The following is a 23,315-nucleotide window of genomic DNA, read 5'->3' as shown; positions in this document are numbered from 1 at the left end:
TGTTTTATTTATTTTCATCAATACTGGTGTGAACATGTATCGCATTTGAGAAAAACAACAAAGAAAAGGATGGGCTGGTTGTTAACTGTTACAGAGGAGAGCGAGGAAGGAAAATGGCAATCATGCAATGCTGTTGTTTTCTTAAGGAATAAAACTTCTAAAATCTCTTATGTAGCTAACAATGTGTTTTGTACAAGAAGGGTTTTCTGGTGTCCAGTTGAGAACTTATGCTATAATTTCAGTGAGACACTGGATGAGAAACTCGTGGTAACACCACTCCCCCTATTTCTCCTATATTCACAAAGACTAGTGCACCTTATTATTTTGATACTTCTATCCCTCTCTCAACATGAATATAAATTGATCAATCAATTCAAAACTTGTTTTGAAAGAAAAACAGCATAATCACATATCTCTTATGTGATGTACCTTCACATGGACATAGCAGGAACAGGCTATTTTATTATAGCTCAGTTTTGCACTGAGCTATGGCAGATCAATCCAATGCTTTACTGTAACTGCAATGTTTCTGGGCAGCCAACCTTGTGGGGATCTCTTGTTTTCTTTAACAGACATATATCAGACAGTGTTATCCACTATTCAAAAAATGTCCATGTTGCCAGACTTCCTTCTCATTTTGGACTGGGATTCACTAACAATGATCAATTAAGGAAAAAGTCCTGTATGTGTTCCTTAACAGCCTGCTCATTTGCTTGATTACAGTTATCATTACCTTGTACCAGATTTCAACTTTTATTTGATATTATTAAGAACCTTTTAATGTGTTGCCTAGTGGCTTTTCACAGCTTAAATTTATTTTTGTCATTAAGCAACCACTAGCCAAAATACAAGTACCTAAATTATTAATATCTCCAGGTTAGAGAAAATTAACATCATTAAAAGGTGAGTATCTTGTGATTCTTATCTTAGGTGTGGGTTTCACCTATTTTCTTATCTGTTGATGATTCAAATATATATATGTAGAAATTTTCCATGGCTATAAATTGCTTAGTAATGGAAATTACTTGGACCCAAGGAAGAAACACCTCAGAAAGCTGGTCAACAAAGGAATATTCCACAAATGGATATAAGGATTGCTAGTGTATGGAAAGCCTTATGCTACGTTGCCACAATATGGACATAAGAGAAAACACAAATGAAAACTGTACATTTCTATCCATTGAAATAATTTTTCAATACTAGGTATCTTGAGCACCACTGACTTAGTAAGCAGATAAATTATTTTAAATTAGAAAATTTCTAGGTAATTACCACACTCCTTATTTATTATGTGGATTAGTAGAAAAGAGTTTGCACTATCCAGTGTATATCCTTTACTGAAACATTTTTAACAAATGCAGGAATACAAAGTGCTACATTAAATACTTGCACAGGTTCTGACTTGCCAGTGCTCCAACTCACAAGCAGCTGAAGTCACCCAAGCAGTTGCCAAAATTGCAAGACTGATGCAAGAGGGAACTGAAGTGTAAATTTGACCACAGCACACTTTGTGTATAATCAGCCTTTACTCCAACAAGGCCAATTTCATAATCCCCAGCACTGTGCTCTTGTGTAAAATGACCATTGTCTATTGGCATCAGACAAGCTCATTCAATATTTTACTGAGTTAATCCAGGTGCATAAATAATCTACACACACTTCATCATGGAGGAAAGGCAGAGGCAAATCTGGGAATAATTATGGTTGCATAAATTATGGTTGCATATACTGCAACAAGATAACCATAAAAGTCCAATTAGTTCACTCATGATTTCCCTGTGGGAAATCTGTTCATTTTTGGAAGCAAGACTGTGCTTCTTTATAGAGGGTGTAAGCATTATTTTAAAGCTGGCATTAAAACTCACACCCACTGTAATAAATACCCTTTCCCGTGACATAGTGACTGAGAAGATAATACCTAGTTGAAAAGCTGACTACATTCCTGAGAAGTCCATTTAAATATGAATCCCATCTTCTTCTCCAGTTATCAATTAAGATGCAAGGATCTGACCTTAAGCAGAAGTCACAGCCACCTCCGGTGTAAGCATCCATTGACTACTCAAGCATGATACCAATTTGTGAGTAAATTCTTGGTGAGTGAATGCAAGGTTCTCCAGGGAGAAGCTTGAAACATCCAGGTATTAACTATTCATGAAGCATAATGTAAATGAAAGGGTGGCCCTGTGCAAGGAAGCGCTGCATTGTCAGAAGCCGGGCTGAGGGCATGGAGGGGATGTAAACAATGGATCCTCTTGGCAAGCCTCTATGTGTCAGATGGAAGACAAGCAGAAAAAAAACACCTGGTCTTACAAGTATCAGGGGGAATAAAGGTTCAAATAGACATGCTGACTCTGATTCATCCTGCCCAACTGATCCTAAAAATCTCAGCACAGCAATCAGAAGGACTACCTAACAGGGTGAGTTGGGTCAGTATGTTAGTGTCAGCACTCTAAGCCACCTTTCTGGAGGTGTTTCTGCCTCCCCCTTCACTAGGAAAGACCTCCTGGACAGATAATGCAGATGCTTCAAATCAAATGGTGCTAAAAATGGTATTTTAAAGAATTTTTATTTTATATAACTATTTTATATAGGTATTTTACAGTGCTTCTGTAGCAGAAGCATTCTTTGTGATTGCTATCATCACAAATGATCCTACTGCAACATAGAAGGGATAGTTCAGTAATACCAGTACAGGATCACAGTGATTACAGCAGCAAATTGGAAAAGACAAAAGGAATCACACTTGTGTTTAGTCTTGCTATGGTGTGGCAAAGCTGGATCAGCTATGAAAAAAAAATCCAAAAACCAGAATAAGGTTGTTTTCACCCAATTTATTTTCTGAAGGGTGTAGGCATTACCTTGAGGCTGAAACTAAAACTTGCTCCCATTTTAATATATACCTTTCACAATGACATTGTGATTAAGAAGCTACTAACTTCAGTCAAAAAGCTGACATTCATAGCAGAGCCATTTTATCCTACATGTTCTATAGCACTTTTTCCCAAGGTTGTTTTCTTTTCCATACCAAAGGCCCTTTCACCCTGCACCATAAATTTGCTTCACATGAAAACACTAAACTAGGTACTTAATGTACTACTTCTCCCACAATCTCACCTGAGAAGGGATGGTAAGAACGACAAAAATGCAGCGTTAGAACCAGCAGAACAAATGAGTTTAAGGATCACAGCATCCCTGTAAGTCAGGCCAACATACCAAACAATGAATCAAAAAGCTCCTGCTTAAAAGACATTACTCTAAGGCTGGAGGTTTTTCTTTCTCACACAGTAGCTGATACTGACATTGGATTCTTCCTTTATTCTGTGGACATGCATGTTTTCTACTAAAATGCATTTCTTAACCCAGTTGTTCAAGGATAAAGTAAACCTCCTTGTGTCCCCTCCCTTTCCCCAGAAGTATGTCACCAGTGCCTACTAGAGAACTCCCCTGTTACCTGAGGAAACCAGCTAAACCAAACCCTCTTAAAGAGGTAATTTAACCTGCTGCAGACCCAAATCCTATTGATGTCCATGTCACGAACTCGTGCTGGTTACAGAATAGGAAACCCAAAAGGCCCACTTGAGCACATAGGACCCATTTTGTTAGAACAGAGAAGATTTCAGTCTGGTTTAAGCCAGGCTTACTTATCTCAATAAAACCACAAAATTCTAGCACTGCCTCTGTCCTCCTTCATTCAAGGGATGTGATGTTTCCCTACTATTCAAAATTCTTCATCCAGCTATCCTTTTATTGTTACTTTTGCACTATGTTCTGTAATTATGCTAGGTGCTTGTTTATTCACAACACCCACCATGTCTCTAAGCCTCCCTTTGTAACAAGCTGCCAGCTTGTCTCTCTCTTCAGCTGATTCCCATTATCTGGCCTACCCATCATCTGAATATATTTAGTCTCACCCAAGTAGTTTTGATTATCAAGATTTTACTACGGTCTAATTAGTGACATTTTTATTACTAATTTGTCACTCAGACACTTTCAGTCACATTAAAAATTCCTGCCAGCTTCTCTGAAATTGCTATGTGTCTGCAGTCTTTTTCTTTTCACACAAGATCAGCTAAGCATTTTTATTTTGCTAGATCTTTGGAGGACTTTTAAAGAAACACTTAGGAAAATAATCTTAAGTTGAAGGAGACTTTTGAGCACCACAAAGAGGATGCACAGCCCAAGGAAGTAGTGTGTGGTATCCCACCTCTCAAAGGTTTGAATATCACCAAGAAGGATATAAAAAACACTTGATACCTTTAGGTCCTTCTCATTTTATTTCTAAAGGTATGAAAGTGGTTGAATCATGACAGAGTGACACTTCCTCACACACAACCTATCAGTCAGCAGCAGCTCTGTGGTAGTTCCTAAGAGTTTTTGGCATATGTGGCTGGCTGTGCCATGTGAGTCCCTGAGGAGCTGCAACAGTACGCCAAAACAAGCAGGAGAGATGAGGCTGGACTTGGTGAAAGGCTGCCAAACTCTACCTGAAACTCTGAAAAGCCCTGCACATCAATAGAGAACATCAGAAAAAACCACTGCATTTTGTTTCTCTGTCTTGAGCTCTCATATCCTTCCAGCTGAATAGAAGATGAAGTTTACACCCATGCATTCCACAACCCATTGCTCTGGCTAACCAAATTCAGACCCTATTTCTGCATCTGCCTAAATCAAGTTCTGCTGTTTTCAACCACTAGATTTAAATCCAAGGTGTAAGCCTTCCAGAACAGCACACACGGGTGAAGGGAGACAATTTCTGGAGACACGATACAGCTATAAACGATATTTAAAATTACTAACTCAATATTACACTTGTTTTAAATAAAATCTGTCCTGGAATTTAGAATGCAGTCACACATTGCTTGCCAAGAATTAATAAACAATGGCCATATGCATCTTATAAAACAAACTTCTTGTGCCTTTAACTGTTAATTACATAGATAGATCTCATTATAAATAGTTCTGAAGCAATCCATTAACCAGATGGCTTTCAGCAAATCAGAATTTATTACTCTTTTATGAGCTACTTATAAAAATGTAACTTTCAGATAAAGAATGGGAAACAGCTGAAGCAGTTGACCATATCTGTTTTCCATTATAGCATCTTTGAAAGTAGGGCGAGGGAGGGAAGAAATAAAGTGTCTTATTAATGCTGTATAGACAGCTCATCCTATTGGAAACTTCTCCCTTCTTCTCCTAAGGAAGGATAACTCACACAAAGACTTTACTGCACTGGAGAGTGATGAGATCTATTAGCAAGGGCAGTGAAGGCAGTTGAAATATTCACTTCTTTCTGAAACTGTAACTGAAGTCAAGGAATCAACTGCTTTTGACATTAGTAGGAACAGGACTTCTGTCTCAAGTGCCTGCGGCTGCAAATAAAAGCAAATGCTGTAAAATATCTGAATAAATACCTTGGTATCAAACATTAGTTGATTAATTACTTCCTCATGAACCTACTGAAAAGAATTAAAATTCTGAGTGACACAAATGTAATTTATTTTTGGCCCAAGCCGTCAGTATTTGTTTACACTTCCAAAGTTTTTACATTAGAGATTTGGACAAGGTTGCAGCCTGTACATTCAGAGGATATCCATAGCACAGGAGCACAGGAGAGGGTTAACTTTCAAACATGTCAATAAAATCCATTTCACAATTTTTACGGTCTAAATAATATCAGTGGGCAATGAACTGGAATTCACACTCATTTGGAACTTTAATAGATTAAACTCCAACAGAAAGTTGGCAGATAAAAAAAGCTGAGATTGAAAAATGACTCGTAACATTCAGGATTCATTTTACTGCATTCCTCCAAAGAATTCTTACCCAAGGGAAGTGTTACTTGGGAAGGTGTTGCTGTTTGGATGAGCGTTTTTGTGGAAACCTGAGATTCCACCATCATGCAAATTATGATTCATGCTCCTACACAAGCTGACATCCAGAATGGAATGCCAGCTCATCACCTGCAGCCCACCATACTTTAAGGAGATAGGCACCAAGCCAAGATTTAATGAAGTCATGGAAAAGCTAACCAATGGTTACAAGACTTGCAGTCTTTTGCCAACGAGGGTTCAAAGAAGATTGATCCACCTCTATCTTCTGAACAGAAATAACTCACACAAAAAAGAAGACAACCACATAGCTATACACAACCTTCACAACTGATGAAGGCTTTTGGCCTCTTTCCTTATCACACTCAAACACTCCACATAAGTCTTGAAACCATAAACTTTGATAATCATAAATTCTTGAACAGATCTCAACAACCACCATGCACAAAAAGATGACGCATGATATATGGATACTCACATCTTAGCGAGACAAAATCTTTTCTCAGCTTTCATTAGTAAATCAGGGAAAGAAAGTCTGGGGACCTCAATTAGATAAACATGTATTTTTTACATTATTTGAGTAGGATTTTCCAAAGAATTGAAGGCAATGGAACTTGCCAATTTTAAATGGCATAACTTCTTCAAGCTACTTTGAAAAAGTATTGCTTATGCTTGGGTATATTGCAACTTCAGCATTTCTCCTGGAATGCTCAAATGTCATATTTACCACAAAAATACAGTGTGTCAAACTTCATATTCAACTTCTCCCTCAGCAGCTTCTAGCATGGATTTAGAATGCCTTTTCTAAACAAAATAAGCCTGTGCTACAGCATTACCAATAGACAGAAACAACATCCTGAACAAACATTGCTTTAATACAAGTAAATGAATGGTTGGTTTTCAGTCCCTAGTGGACACTGTGGCAATTGGATTATTTTAGCACTATATCTCAAATGCTGAGTGAACAGGAAGATACCCCAGCAACATGTCATCACAGTATTGGCTGCTCAGAACATGTATGCTTCAAACTTGATTGTAGTGCCAGATGCTCCTTTCCACTGCATCTCTCAGTGTCTCGAAACATTTGGCATTTCAGACATATTACAGGCAGAGTAAGTACTTGCAGTATGATTTGAAACACAATTCTGATTCTGGTGGTGAATACCAAACAGAAAATGGGGTATCACATGAGAACCAGAAACACCTCTAGACTTAGAAAAATCTCTGAAGTGACCTAAAGAAACATGCAGCTAAACAATCACTCCTCCATGTTCAGAGAGAGGAGCACTTCCACAGGGAAGTCAGGATTCCATGCCCTCATGCAAATCTATGTCCCACTTCCACATCCCACTTTTTCTAGATTCCTTGGGGCAAGACCAATACCTCCTCACTGATTGTAGAAAAACAATTCACTGAACTCCCAAGACAGTAGACTCAAATGACTTTTGACCTCTTTACATGGAGGGGTCTCCTAAACCAGAGCTCAAAATTCTTCAGCCTGTATCAGAAGGCTTTTGACTCTAATGAGAGCATTATTTCTTAGTGTTCTGTGATCCTAAAGACTTCAGCATGAAATTATCAAATCCACTGATATTCAGTATCTACTAGGGTCTAAAAATTACTTTTACCTCCCATATGAATGTCTACAGTGGCTTTGCCCTTTCAGTAAGAAAAACCAACACTCACACAAATTCCTAATTTTCAGGTTCAACAACTGTGTCAATGAATGAAGGAAAACACACCATTAGGCCCCTTCAGACCACTATACTAATTCATGGGAAATAGTGATATTCTTCTTTTATAATACAAGGCTAGGAAAAGCATTACAAACAAACTAGGAGTAAGGATATTAATAAGCTTTGAACAGCCTAAACGATTCACAACAAAATCTTTTCTAGTTTCTTTTTATCAGTGCATTCAGTTTGGAGGCAATGATTGTGGCATTCTTCTGGACCTGGGAAGGATCTGGATACTTCTTTACTGCAAATACAACAAAAAAAATGTAAATTTCTTGCCCTAAAGTGTCTCCAAGATCCTTTTTCCCAGCCTTTTATGGCTAGTAATATGGATTATCAACTACAGCATCCTGCACTACCTTCATAAAGGAGTGGCCTAGACAGTTTGATGCTACTGCTCCAGCAAGGACAAAGGTTCAGTGTGCAGTTATTCAGGCTATTATAAGCAGTGCCAGTAGGATAAGATAGCACACTCACAAAAGATAAAAAGGCCTCACACACAAAAAAAAAGGCAAACAAAAAACCTCAAAGCCACCACAAAAAAAAATCCCCCCCATAACCCTGCTAAGACTTGCAGCAGATTTCAACAAATTTTTCACACCTCTAAATTTAATATCTAAACGAGAACAGCAGCAGCCTGCCCTTGCAATATAAAAGAAAACTGTTTTAGTAAAGATTTACTATACTAATAACACTAGAGCCTCCCTATTGTCCCACACATTTTTAAAAAGGACACTGCATATGTATATTGAAATTGCCAGAGATGAACAGTGGGTCACAAACAAAATGTTGAACTGTGTCAGCCAAATTGATGGTGCATTTATTATTTCTACCCTTTCTTATGTATTTTGGCATAGTCAGTTCTGCTGCCAAAGCATTTCTAGAAGGTGAATATAAAGGATGTGAAGCACTATAGTCACTAATGAAAAATGAGTGATGCATTAACGCTCACTCAAATCTATAGAGCTAAAGAAAAAGCAATAAAAGTTAAATGCATGATTTAGAAGTAATCTTAAACACTAAACAGATCCTAAATTCACCAAGGAAAGCAGACTTCACAAATCACTGCTAAGAGCAATCTCCCTTCCAGACAAAAGGTCAGCTCTGGATGTCTTGTTAATATGTATCTGGGTTTTACAAAGTCCTAATGAGAATGTTGCTCGCTGACAAAGGTGCATAGGCCTACAGAAAAAGAGGTGGTCAAGGAAAACCACAACCACAGCATGTTCAGAATTAGATGATAGCTTTGCAGTCTCCAGGGCTTTACCCTTATTGTCCCTCTCCTGTTGCTAAATAGAGAAAGAAAGTTTGACATGGCTAATGGGAAAGACTTGAGAGTAGAAGACAACACTGAGATTAAATAGAGCAGACTAACTATAGACTCCCACAGAATTTACTTTGCTCTTTTTTTTTTTTTTTTGCTCTACACTGGCAAAGAGAAAATAACCTGACATCTGGGCTTCTATTCAGCCCTCCACACCTCCTCAGTTATAGGTACCTAGCAGATATATCTAAATTTCCATGGCGATCCAGAAGACAACTCAGATCTCTGTCCATTGACTGAGGAAAATACTGACATCAACCTAGGAAACAAATAAAATTCAGCTAAATATCCCACGTTAAGAGAGACATAACTGGAGGACCCAGTGTACTACTACTTAAGCAACTTTAAACCTTGTCAGTGTGAGATTAAGTGGACATTTACCATGCCTCATGCACCCTCTTATGTTTCCTCAGCTCCTTCAGAAAGCAAAGGGAAAGACAGGTTCACAAAAATTTAAAAAAAAAGGGAAACTGTGGCTTTTGCCAAAGTTGATAAGATCAGAGTTACTAATATAATACCACCAAGGACAATGTATAGACAGATTTGAAGAACCAGTCTACTTCCTTAATATGTTAATATTTGCAGGAATTAAAATTGGCTACAATCCCACTTGTTCTGACCTTTTTTCCTCCCTAAAAATGATGGATTATACAGTAATTCTCTATGTACTTGAACATGTTGCTCAATCTTCCCCTTCTGTCCATGTCTTTTTTCACTTTCTGTTCCCACCATAACTTCTATAACAGTTATTCAATTTTGGAAAACAAATCAAAAAGCACAGTCTCTGAATAAGCACAGAAGTGAACCAAACCAGACAGTTGTCTAAGATATTCAGAGGGTTCAACCTACTCAAAGATCTTTTTAAGACTACCACTGCCAACAAAAGCTTCTTCTGGTGGTCTAAAGTCTTTCCTGCAATTTAAATACACCTTTTGATACCTTAAGACAGCCTTGCATATATTTGTCAAAATGATTACACAGCTCAGTTAAACAGAGTTGACACATGATCTATGCCATTCTAAGGGCAATTCATTTGACAATGACCAAATGTTGTGCCTTCTTGAGCACATTTTCCTGATATTAATCACTTTCTCTAGAAACTTCATCAGCAATCATGTTCCAGATCTGTAATTACTACACATCTTTTTAGCAATGAAAAGATTAAAGTCTGAATGACCACAGAGAGGCCTTCAAATGCAGCATCCACCATAGAGAACATGATTTTTCACATTTACTTAAAACGGGGATAGGAAGAAAATAACTGCAAAAATTAGAAAGAAATAATTTCTACACTACTTTTGTGATACAGGCTTATCTATAAAATTCTTCTGACTGCTAAAATTCTTCAGGTTTGGAAGTTTTTAAAGAATAAGAAACTCTGCTACACGGCTGCTTTGTAAAGGTTTATTCACAGTCATGCTCTGTGTAAGGAATAAGGGACTTAATATTTATCCTCCTGGGAATAGAAGGTATAATTCTCATTCCCTTTATCTTGGATTAGCTGTCAAGACAGTAAGTGGACTGTTCAAACATTCAGTGCTTTCCTTGGTTTTAAATCAAGATGAAGCATAGGCTAAGCTGTTAAGATGTGCCACATGACTGCATGTCTCAGCTGCTCAGTGCTCAGCTTCCCTCCCAGTCCTGGATGGGTAAAAGGGAAGGTTAGGAAACCAGAGTCCACTTAAGATGGCAATTTAGGCACACAAAACCAAGAGATAATCAAAGTATTTTACTTCTGGTATGATTTGGGCTCACACTGCACTTACACCACTTTTGCCTTGTACCTCAAAGGACTTCAAAATCCAATGGACCCACCTTGATTCTGTACTAAAACATGAGCTTGTTGTTTTGTTGAAGCATGTATTTTCACAGGCTAAATAACTTACACGTAATTCTTTGTAAAAATCTGAAGTTTATTAGCAATGTACAGAATACCATATCCCTAAGTTAATTTTAAGTCATTATGACAGCATGCTACAAGTTTGTGTTCTTACTTAGGACACTTATGTTGCCAAATAGGTCAGTCTAAATGCATTCTGATCCTTTCCAATTCTTGCACTTCAAAATGTTTAGGGTCTCCTCAAATCAGTATTAAATCAGTGCCTCTTTCTCTTTTTCCCCTCAAAAGAAATAATAATATTTCAAGTGTGCTGTTCTGTTACTACCCAGTTCAACCTGACAATCATTCAGTCATAGCTTATTACACCTCACAAAACATCAAGGTGATACTATGGACAACTATGGGCTTCTGGAAGCCAGGGCCTAAAGCTAAGGGTTGGTTGTGGGTAACATCAAGAAGAGAAAAAGAAGTGCGTGTTCAGACAAGAAAAAACTTAGTTACCTGCTTAATGACTTCCACTGCAAGAAACAGAACTCCCAATGAGCCAGACCTTGGGGTCTGAACATAAGCAGCAAAGGTTTGAAGGAGCTGGAGTTTTTCAAAAGAAAATCCAACACAATGATACTCATACTCCAAAGTACCAAATTATTTCTGTGCTAATGATGCTGACATTGAACCAACATTGATTCTTGTGGTTACACCTTATCCAGGACATCCAAGTTAACATTAAGGTTTATTTCAGTGAAAATAGAGGGAGGCCCTCTTTAAAGAAAGAATTTTATGGAGGTCTGAACTAAATTAATTCAAAGTTATTGAGGGAATATTGATATCAAGAGCTTATACATCAGGCTGTGCTAGTCATATAGCTTCCAACAATGGAAGATGATAATAAAACACCCCTAAAAATTATAGTTTGTCCCCATTATTTCTGAGGTCAGTGGAATTTTCCCCAATGAAAAACCTATGACAATCTTTTGCTTCTTTTCCAATGTGATTCACTGTAGATAAAACTAAAGACAGGCTGATATACATCACCATTGTCTTTTCAGAGTATCAGATGAAGAATTGTTAACTTGCAAGAAAAAATGATGTTAATAGCCACAATACTTGTTCCATTTCTGTGCGCTACATTTTTGGCTAACATCTAACCAATTACACATTAAATAAAATAATCCTACTATGGTGTTTTATAAATGTAAATGCACAGATTGTTTTAATAGCACATTCATATAATGCTGAAATTTAACAAAACAGCCTACTTTACAAAAGAGAAGAGACAATGAGTAGAGCAGAAAAGATATCTATTTTATGACTATATGAATTTACAGTTCAATTTTAATACTTGATAATATGGGTGAGCAAGACAGCATGCATACCATTCAAATGAGAAAATCAGCAGTCCAACATCTATTTTCTCAAACTACTGCTGTCCCTTCAGGCACTGAACACAGTGAAGGATGCACTCCATCAGTTAAGTAGCTAATAAATACTAGCATAGTCTCAACATATTACAGAAGAGTTAAATTGTTCACTGGGCGAGTTAGTCATAATTTCAGTCAGGGTAATAAAATAATAAAAACTTTTAAAATTCAAAATCTGGAAATACAACAAGACCCAGGCAAATTAAAAAGAAAAAAATCCACTTTTAAAAAGCAGTCACCATTTGAAATCACCACTGGATCAAGGTGAGCCACTTGTACCACTGTGGGCCTCTTGGGACTTTTTTCTTTTGTTTTCCTTTTTTTTTTTTTTTTAATTTCCCTATTATTAAAAAAATGTTTTTCTGCCCTAAGGCAACCCAGGAGTAAGAGAAAAAGGAAGACTATAACACAATGGTTTGATCCAAAGGCCATCAGAGCCAGTGAGAAGACCCTGACACAGACAACCCTAGATAACATCCATATTTTACAAGACCTTAACACTTCACCCTAGTAATGGATTCATGCTAAGCTCTAGCTGTGAAAATAATACTTTTGCCCTATAGTAACTCCCAGAGAAACAATGTTTTTATATACTTTTTCTCTATGTAGCTTGAGGCAGTGAAAATCCAGGAGTTCCTTTCATGGGATTAAAAACCTGCTCTTTTCTGACACAGGCCTTACTTATGCTAACCTCATGCATTCACCTCTGCTCCTCGAGTTCATTCCCAGGACAATTTCTCTTCTTGAACCACTAACAAAATGAGCCATGAATAATCTTTTTTGCCTATTGTCTCATGCTTCTCTTTCTGCTTGGGGTGCTGCAAAGCACTCTCCTGACAGTATTTTCCAAAGCTCCTTCTTTCAACAGTCCTCTGGGAAACATCATGGTAACCAGATATATAGCACGATACTATCAAAGCCCTCCATACAGCAAATCTTGTAACAATAGAACTCCCCTAATGGGATTTGCATCCTGGCTTCATAGAAAAGGCACTGTAATAACATCCCATTTTTTCCTTGCGCTGTAATCATCTGTTATGCTTCTCACTAGTACTTCAAAGTAATTCTCTATTGTTCTGTTACTCTGAACTTCAGCTCAGCGGGGTTTAGTTTTTCAAAGCATCACAGAGGGGAATCTTAATTACTCTTTTTTTTTTTAATTTTCAAACAAAATCTCAAATCCTTAAAACAAACAAAAATTATTTTAGATCTCAGAATTTCCTGCTGCTGGATTTGCACAGAATTAAAATCAGCAACAAAGCATATTCAGCTGACTATGTCTCAAAACTTATCTAGAGACCTCATTCTGTCACAGTTTCTACTATGGTGAGGGAACTTGATCCATACAAAAGGCCTAGAAGACCAGCTCTGTCCTCAGCTTTGCCAATAACTACTACCTAAAAATTCTCAAAAAACACCTACCTTTTAAATAGTCCACACACCTAAGCTATGTCGCTCAAGATCCCAAATTCCAAACCAGAAAGGCACTAACAATATATATGTCACAAATAGAATAATTTTACCATATTTCTGGAGTTTTAAGCTTTGTTTTCTAAAGATAAATTCAAGCTTCCAGTTCACCACTGAAAATCTGGTTGATATCAAGCTTATGCACAGAGTCATAGGAAAAGCATAGTTTACAAAAGCTCTTTTCCCAAAATCCCTTCTTCTAGTGCAAACTACTGCATGTCCTGAGATCCAGATCCTACTTCACACCTTGAGTCCTGGGTCCAGTTTTGCCTTGTCTCATTTCAAAAAAGACATTGGGGTGCTGCAGCATGTCCAGAGAAGGGCTACAAGGCTGGGGAAGGGTCTGGAACACAAGCCCTGTGAGGACCACTTGGGGGAGCTGAGGTTGTTTAGCCTGGAGAAAAGGAGGCTCAGGGGAGACCTCATCCTTCTTTACAGCTGCCTAAAAGCAGGTTGGAGCCAGGTGAAGATCAGCCTCTTTCCCCAGGTAACAAGTCACCAGATAAGAGGATGCAACCTCCAACAGTTCCAGGGAAGGTGCAGGCTGGACATCAGCAGGAATTTCTTTACTAAAAGGGTTGTTAAATACTGGAGAGCACTGCTCAGGGAAGCGTTAAGGTCACAGTCCCTGGAGATGTTCAAGAAACAACTGGATGTGGCACATAGTGCCATGTGACAGGTGGTGATCAATCAAAGGTTGGACTCTATGATCTCAGAGGTCTTTTCCAAATGATTCTGTGGTTCACATCCAAGCTTAAGGCATGGTGCTAGCCAGCCCTAGAGAGGGTCAGATTTTCTTGTTCCTAAAGTATATCATAGATTCCCTACCCTTGAGAACACTTGAAATAACTTCTCTCAGACTCCTGTAATTGAAGGGCCTAACTCGCATGCAATCCAACAACAGGCACATCACCATTACAAAATGTTGTTCAAATCTAAATTAAGTGCAACACAACATCAAATTTAAGTTATTAAATACAAACTAGAAATTATATTCCTGTTTTGATTCAAATGTGGAAAAATGAACTTGACATTGATGTTTTAGAAGTCTAATAGAACAGTCCCTCTGCTCTCAGTGGAGAACAGAGTAGTTTAGCTGAGGCCAGCAGTAAGAGTTACTGCTAGTCTGGATGCCTGCTAGGAAGTGCAATAAAGCATACAGGTCCATGTGACATCCCAATCACCATTTTTATGAACATTTTCCTATTTATTAATAGTAGCTGCTCTGAATTCCCTCAAGTTTTATGCCAACTGCCAATTCTGGGTCCAGTACAAATTTGAGATATATTACAAGCAAGTTCAGCTAGAAATGAAAATAAAAGGTGAGAAAAAAGCTCACCATATGCCAACAAGGCAAGCTCATTGGATGACAGGTAAAAGGGCAAGTGAATGGCTGCACATACTAATAATTCTGGAAGTGTAGGTGAGTTCAACTCCTAAAGACTAAAGGAAAAGGTATTAGTCATAGAGAAGAAAAAAACAGTACCAGGGAAAGTAAGGTTACTTCCCCTCCTTTTATTACTACAATATCTTTTCTCCAGACATTAAAACTTTTCCAACTGATGTGTTACCTTCCCCTCTGTACATCTGAACTGATACCTGAACTTTGTATTGCTACTCATATCTTATTTCCCTCTTAAACCTCAACTGAAGACATTCAAAATATCAATCACCAATTATACATCAATCACCACAGACAAAAGCATATGGAACATAAAATGTATGGCAGTATGTGGCATTCAAAGACAACTGACTTGGAAATCATTCATACAAATCAGCACCTTTTCTGATCTGATTGTTTAGTTAGGAGAGATATTTGGTAATGCACAGTCACCTCTAGGTGCTCACTAACCATTCATTATTGGCATTTTCACCAAAGAGTAGGCTGGCCTTGACAGGAAAGTTGCCTGACATTCAACAGAAGATTTGGAATGCAACAGCTGCTTTGATTGAGCAGTTGCAATATGGGTATTGATAGAGAAAACTCAGTTTATGGATAAGCCATCACAATATAAATAGCCTAAGAAAATACCATTTGAAGACACTTTAAAAGAGTTTGAATTTGACTTACTACACTGCTGCCATAGAAGAATGCTTTCTGTTATCTCACTACATAGACCTCACACACAATCTAGAGCTGGAGCCTCTAGGGTGAGCAACATTCCTATTTCTGGAGCTCCTCCCTTTTCATGATCTACAAGGTGACATAAAATGCCCATACACTATGCATATGAAGTGGCTGGTCATGCATATATTGTGTTGTCTGCAGAGCAGCACAAGATGACGCAGATAGACTCCAAATTCCTCCACTGGAAATAACTGTCTATGGAAGGGACTGTTTAGGGATGTGCACCTGAAGGACATTTTTGCAGCCTGGTTTCATAGATGTCTCCTTTCTATTGACTTGTCCAACATTAAACACACATCCTACAAGTCAGGATTCAGTCAGACCCTTCCAAAGGGATGATGGTAGCTTATTGTAATATGTTAGCCAAGGACATTTGGTAGTTAGAATGGCTAATATTTGAAGTTGTTCAACATGTTTTGTTTGATGAAAAGCTTTCATGGAAAGTGTTTATTTGTGGAAAGAAATCACAATCCTTTTGAGGAAGGCACAGTGGCCAATGCATGACAACCATTGTGAGAACTAAAAAATACAAATGGATACATTTTCCTACTGTAAAGCCCAACATCATCAGGTTGCTATAGAATGTCGTCATTTCACTCTGACTTTTTAAATAATAATCTTATTTTCCAGAGCACAACTCCTTGTTCTTTACAGCTGTCATTGTCAACATTTAAGAGTGGAAAGCACTCTGCAATGTACAGCCATTTAACATCCTATCATAAAGCAGAGACATAAGGAGATTTTGGATCGTTTGAGTAGCTTGTAGGGGTAATGTTTTCAGAAACAAGAAACAATTTTCAGATCCTGAACTTAAGACAAATTTCACTGAGGTGATTTCTCAGCACTTCAATAATTCTGCCTCTTCCCTAGGGAGACATCAAAAAGTCAGAGCACTCAGCACTAGACATAGCTGTAATTCTTGGCATAAGTAAGTCATTGCATTTCTGATTAAAGAGATTTTTAAAAGCAGAATCAAAGTCTCAGGAACTTTCATTTACTCCCCAGAAAACACATTCTGTTTTCAACCACTAAAACCTGGGCTTTTGTACTTTTCAAACTTAACATAAAGACAGCTTCAGACTTTCAACTCACAGTCAATTCTGTCAAAGATATATTTACATTTGAAATCACTTGAGAAGTAGCCCCAGAGACTAATTCAAACTGGATTTTTTTCACAACCATATTTTTTTTTATTAAATAGGATTCAAACCAGGAGCTAGAAACTTTGCATAAGCAGGGATTTAGGATGCATGACAGTGTTGTTAAGGTAAGGCCTACTGGATCTAGTCTTCCATATAGAAAACTCACAGACAGAAAAGTGTGCAGCTTTGAGAAAAGCAGGGTCTTGACTCTTTGACATATTTTCCACATTACCTCCTATTCCCCTTTACTGATCTATTCTCTTTAATTTCTCTTGCCATTTGGTTTTTCCCCTTCTCACAATATGCAGTCCATTAAATCCTTCAGGGAACAACCAGTGTTGTCTGCCATATTAGTCTTCATCCTGCTTTTGCAAACTGTCCCTTCTCCAGCATTTCTTCCATCCTGCTTTTAGGACAGCACTAATACTGCATGACTTTACCAAACAAGTGACCATATTCTAGACTGATTCACTACAGTCATGATATATAATAGACTAAAATCATATAGTCCTTAGCTTGTACTCCTTCACTATTGTCACTTATCCAGCTTGTATGGCAAGAATGGTAAAAGAGATCTCTTGGAAGTGATGAAATCTGATTTTAGTGTCCTTCACAAAGCACAAAGAAGGAAGTCCATGCAAACTTGTACTGACTGAAATAGTTCTTTAGAAAGTATGTCAGTAAAAATGGATTTCATAAATGTGTGTAATAAGACAAAGGTTAATTAGCTGTAACCACTTTTTCTCAAGGTCAAGAGGAGTTACACCTGGGATAATTTTAGCCTAGAATAGCCACTTATTGATGTGATTTTTTTTTTTAACTTAGGACATCTCACATCACACCACTTTTTACTTGACAATAAAGTGACATGACTAACAAAAGAAGTTATTTTGATGGGTGTCGTAGGGTAACTTTATGATGCTTGTATCATTTGCTTTCCTCCCAAATTTGCCCTAAACCAGGACAATAGGACCAAACTACTTGAAAATAACACATTTCAGCATTCTGTACTGAGTATAACAACCCAAGATTCCTGTAACTCAGAGTTACAGGACAATATTTTATCTTATTTTTCCTTGGCATTTTTCTCTCCCTTTCTCCCCAAGTTTGTGTAGCTAGCAATATTCTGTGGATTAAGAGCCCCATTATTTCCTTCTCATCTCTCCTTTGTGATATCTCAAGCATATACAGCTGGTCATCAAGCATTGTTCCTAAGGATGAATCCTTCAGAACCTCTTTCAGTTCACATACCAAACCTCCAGGTTCTTGTAGTCCTGCAACAGTCCCTGTGCTAACAATCCCTCCTCCAGAGGCAGCATCCAGAAAACTGCTGACACCTAAAGTAGTCCACTAGCACTGTAAGCCAGGCATTACCAAAACCTTGTCCTGGGTTCACTAAGGTTTGCTGCAGCTGAGATGCTTTGAAGAAAAACATTTCACGTTTACCATCTAACCACCTACATCTGTCATTTTACTTAGAAAATATCCACCTATTTCTTAAAGTAATCTCCCAGCAAAAGTCTTAATAGCTTAATTAGGACTTCTGCTCCTCCCACAAACTCTTTGGAAAACTGTTTACAGCACCAGTGATCACTTTCAAAACAGTTATGCTCAGAGAGCAGGAACCCATTGAGGTAGCTTTGAATTAGATAGTCTTTGGCCTACTTGATTTTATTCAGCTTCTTATTTCAGAAGCACTACAGTTTAAAGGCTCATTAGTGTTACAGTAAGAACACTGTGCCCCATGGTTTGAGCAAATGAGGAAGACTTAAATTTAAAAAAAAAAAAACTTAAAGACTTAATAGTCTAAAGGACAGACAAATCAAAAGTCTGATCAACGAAATACAGCATTAAAGCAACACAGGCAAGGTACTACAAGGCACTAAATACTGCCATTCAGAAAGTGTGTGTGTCTGGTTTACTGTCTCTTTTTTTAACCCCAATCCTGAAAACAGGAAAGGTGGGACATAGAAATAAGATCACATGCTTCACTCCTTGTCTATTTAATACAAAGCAGGTGTTTCAGTGCATCTTTTTGAATGAAAAAAATATGTAGAATCACATCTATAAAATAACTGGACAGCCCTTTCACTGAGTGCTTGTTACTTTCTTGCTGATTATGCAAATGAAAGTGAGTCTGTTTGGGGTACAGCACTTGTTCAGATGCTTTGAATAATTTTGTACAACTATCTTCCTTTTTTTATCACTCCTCTGGCTATATGGGTACCTAATTTGGGCTTACTGGAATTAAGCACTACGACTATATCCAGCTCACTTCATCCCTTATTTCAATTCCTTTTAACTGTACAGCTACCCCCTGCCAGCCCTTCTGCCTATGGTGCAACCAAATAGCTCTATCTGCTCCAGTCAGTTAAGAGGAATCTCTCTGCAAGGTTCCCATCCTGGGAATAAGTTAGAGACAGTTCCTGTGGCTTTTCAGAAAGCTTCTGAAGGACTACGTTCTGGCATGGAGGAATTAATAGCTCCAAGCTTGTAAAGATTTACATATCTCCACAAAATGTCAGCAAATCTGAAGCTATCCTACCAGAGATGATGATTAGCACTGTGCATATTTAACAAAGGAGTAGTGAAATCTCATTTGCATATTTCTGACAAGCACGCAAATTCCCCACCGCTTTCACAACTTAGTATCTACACAGTTAATTTTATTTTGATTAAATTTAACACTTTTCACTGATGACCTTTAAAGAAGTGCTCACTTCCAGACTCTTCAATGCACCACTGATCTGCTACACTTTGTCAGTAAAACAATGATTGTTCCTAAGAAGCCTCTGAAAAGCTACAGTCTTACACAGATCAGTGCACAAAGTTCCCTCTGACGTGTGCAATGCAGGGAGGCAGAATCTGCATAATCAGCTCATTTGCTGCACACAGCAACAAGGGACATACTCTGCCAGTTCACACCCTCACCAGAAGGTTGCTCTAGTAAAGAGGAAATCACCACACTGCAATTCAACAGACATGAAGTACATTAGCTGGGTAACAGCTAAGAAAATAAGCAAATGAAGATGTATGTAAGTTATTATTACCTCTGTTCCACAGACAATGGAAATGACCTTTGTTCAAAGGCTGGTTCAGAATCAGAAGGCAAAACTTCAGGTTCCCTGTAAGATAAATGTTGGCTCTCATTAGCAAGAATATTGATTTTTTTTGTCCTTTTTTTAAATTTTTTTTTTTGCCAGATGCATTTTAGTCCAACCACATCAGAGTAACTCCACTAATAGCCTTGCTTCTCAGGTTTTACCACTGTCAGATTGAGAAACTGTCAGAACTTCGTAAGACACCTCTTACTTGGTAAGGTTTTGCTACATGCTTAATTTATAAGTGACTTTTACTTACTGAAGGCCATCCTCAACAGGACCCCACATCTATTCAGCTCTCTTATTTAATCTCCCACTTGCTACTCCTGCCTGGATGCAGCAATTACTGATATGAGCTTACCCTGGCCTCTCTTAATGGGGAAGGCTGGAGGAGACTCCATATGAGATGCCTGTAACCTAAACCAAATATTCCACCCTCCTGGAGGACGCAGAGCTCTGGCTGCCATCAGTGGCTTCTGTGCCTGTGTTTTCATATCATGTATAAGCTCTAATTGCGGTAGATGCTCTACAAATAAAGAATGAAAGGCCGTGACCCAGAGCTTAAAATCAAAAGCTAGTAAAAGCAAAAGTGTACTTTAGCCTGTGTTATCTAGGTGATACTGCAGACTAAAAACCTCAGTGGATTTACCAGCCCAACTTGATTGAGCTCATAAAGCCTCCTGTCCCTGCAAACGTATGTGCTGAAGGTCGATAATAAACCTGCAGTTAGAAAAGCCTTAAAAGAAAGGAAGGATGTATGATATGACACACTTTGAATTCAAAGAGTAAATACGTAAATCTTTGACAGCTGCCTGCAGTGGGATTTGCATTATTTCATTTCCTAATTATCTTGCCAATCATATAGGAATACAAGTTTCCCCTGGAGCTTGATATCCTTAGGCAATCAAGTTAATGAATAATATTTGGTCATGTGAAGCCACTGTAATTGAAAAAAGAAATCCTCTATCACTAGAAAGTCTTCTGAGAAGATCGAGTACAGCAGGAGGCAGAAAGCTACAGTAAAAGCCTGTGGCCTAAGCTATATCATGTTATCAAGGAAAATACAGCTGGTCAAAGTGCTGAAGTTGAAAGAACATACAGGAATGGGAATTGGAAGGGGCAGTCTTTAAAATAATTATTTAAATGCTTGATTAAGAGAACAAAGTGAAGGTTATCAGACCGGGATAACACTATTCTGCCTCTTCTGCACCTTTCCCTTTGAGTGATTTAGGGTTTTCCTCCCCACTGACACATTTGAGGCCTCAGTTTCCTAAAACAGAAGTAATGGTACTGTCTTCCTTCATAAGTATCAAGAGAAATAGAAATGAAGACCTAGATGATTTTTACTCCGTGAAAATTCTATATGATTACCATAGCTATCTTCTACATGATTATCATAGCCTGGTGCTTTCAAATACCCTCCCTCAAGCCTTCTGCTTCCATCTTTACTGACACTGTCCTCACTTCCATTTAATCCATGTGTATATAGGGGAATAAATTTTGATAGGGAGAGGTGGAAAGACCAAGTAAACAAAGGAAAGTGAGAAAAGTTTTTTCTGTGCGCAGTTTTGCCTTGTCCTTGAACTTTAAGAGAAAGGTAGAAAACAATACATTCAAACTAAGTGCCAATTTCCAGCTGCCTCACAAAATGGGACCTCAGCAGCAGATCTCCTAATGATTGTTAAGTGAGAAAGGCTGCCAACTCCTTGTATTAAACATAATCATCTAGTGATGCTCTCCATTGAAAAGAGCCAGCAAATATCCCAGGTTCTGTTACCGGAACAGTAATACAAAGCAGGCACAGGTGCTGTAAGCCTATTCGTGCTGGTGAATCACAAAAGACATTCCTATGCCTGTCTTTAGGGTTCTTTGTTGTTTGAGTTTTTTAAAGGGCAGTTATAGGCTCAAAAAGTAGAGAAATGGAAATTATTTTTTCACCTGCTTTTAGAGAAGTGAACACTCCAGTCATTTCAAACCAGTCATTTCACACAATTAAGGCATGATAAAATGCTATGATTAATGGTATGATTAATGCTGACAAAATGAGCCTAAATGTCAATATTTTAATGGTGCCTGCTGAGTTAATATAAAGCTGCACACAAGGCTCAGTCCTTGGTAGATGTAAAACAGTAATAAAATTGGGCTGCAATAATTTACAACCATTGCCCTAAAAACTATTAATATATTGGGACATCTGATGGCAAAGACCACGTCAACAGACAGAATATGCAACATTCATCACTCTGAGAAAAACTGATGAGAGCTCACTGTGCCATTGCTCTGAACACTCTACTGGCTATTCATTTGAAAACAAATCTACTTCAAGGCCATTTATCTTTAAAAGCCCCAACAAATTAGGACACATCTATCTCCTGCACTGTCTACCCATCTCTTTTTCACAAAGATAATTAGCACCCTGACCCAACTGTTACTGACATTGTGCTCTGTTTGGACTAATGGGAAAGAGGTTTCTGTAAGCAAGAAATCACCAGCAATATCCCCAGATATGGATATCTCCACTGAAGAAACTTTTGTGAGCCTTTTGCTAAAGGCAGAACAAGTTTCTCTCTTGCATAGTTTCTTCCATTTTTAGTATAATTTTCTCTTTCATTACATACTTTTTCAGCTCTTGCAGCCTGAGCAAATTCAACCATCTGCAGCAAAAGCAGAAAAGAATAAACTGCTCCCTACAAAACTTGCATCTTATTTTTGATATTTACCTCAACACAGAGAACAAATGGAGTCAAATCCCATGGTCAAAGTCCTCCTGTAGAAGAATTAAGGCCTGTGATGTACAGGCCTACGGAAAAGGAGGATGACTATAGGAAATTTTTACTTGCATTTAAGGAATCAAATTCTCCCCCCCCCCCTCTTGTTTTTTCTATTTGATGCTTATAAACCTTGCGGTCTTACAGGCATAACTTAGTGAGTAAGAATAAACATGGACACAACTATGTGAACAGGCAGTTACATGAAAAAATACAGCTAAAAAATCTTCTAGCAGACTTGGAAAAATCCTAATCCTTGAAGAAAACTGAATCACTTTTATTTCTGCGGGAAACCTTTCCTAAGTTACAAATCAGTCCATCAATCAATCAATCAATCAACAATGCCTATAAGTTTCTACACTGGCACCATCACCTCATCCTTACTGAATTTTGTTTTTCTTTTTCTTCTTTCCAAAATTATTTAGTTGAACTTCTTTAATGAAACTTCTCATGTTGCTTTGAAAAGGGCTTTTATCAAAAATGTTGTGAACATCCCTGATAGCCTATGCACTGCCTATGCAGTGACTTTTTACCACATTGTAACTCACTCTGAACAA

General features: G+C 37.9%; 1 protein-coding gene across 3 annotated transcripts in view; it reads right to left on the bottom strand.

Annotated features, from left to right (window-relative positions):
• Positions 1 to 23,315, bottom strand: part of TPK1 (thiamin pyrophosphokinase 1) — a 304,414-nt gene that overhangs the window by 225,989 nt on the left and 55,110 nt on the right. For 2 of the 3 annotated variants that reach the window (XM_074541251.1, XM_005486975.4), the window contains exon 2: positions 19,940 to 20,014. The exons of the other annotated variant lie outside the window; for it this stretch is intronic. In XM_074541251.1, the coding sequence (XP_074397352.1) occupies positions 19,940 to 20,014 (75 nt within the window). The remainder of the gene's footprint in view (positions 1 to 19,939; positions 20,015 to 23,315) is intronic. 3 annotated transcript variants of the gene reach the window in all.

Source organism: Zonotrichia albicollis, chromosome 1 (assembly GCF_047830755.1).
Source record: "Zonotrichia albicollis isolate bZonAlb1 chromosome 1, bZonAlb1.hap1, whole genome shotgun sequence".
In the NCBI taxonomy this organism is placed as follows: Eukaryota; Metazoa; Chordata; class Aves; order Passeriformes; family Passerellidae; genus Zonotrichia; species Zonotrichia albicollis.
This window is presented reverse-complemented; position numbering and strand designations above follow the sequence as displayed.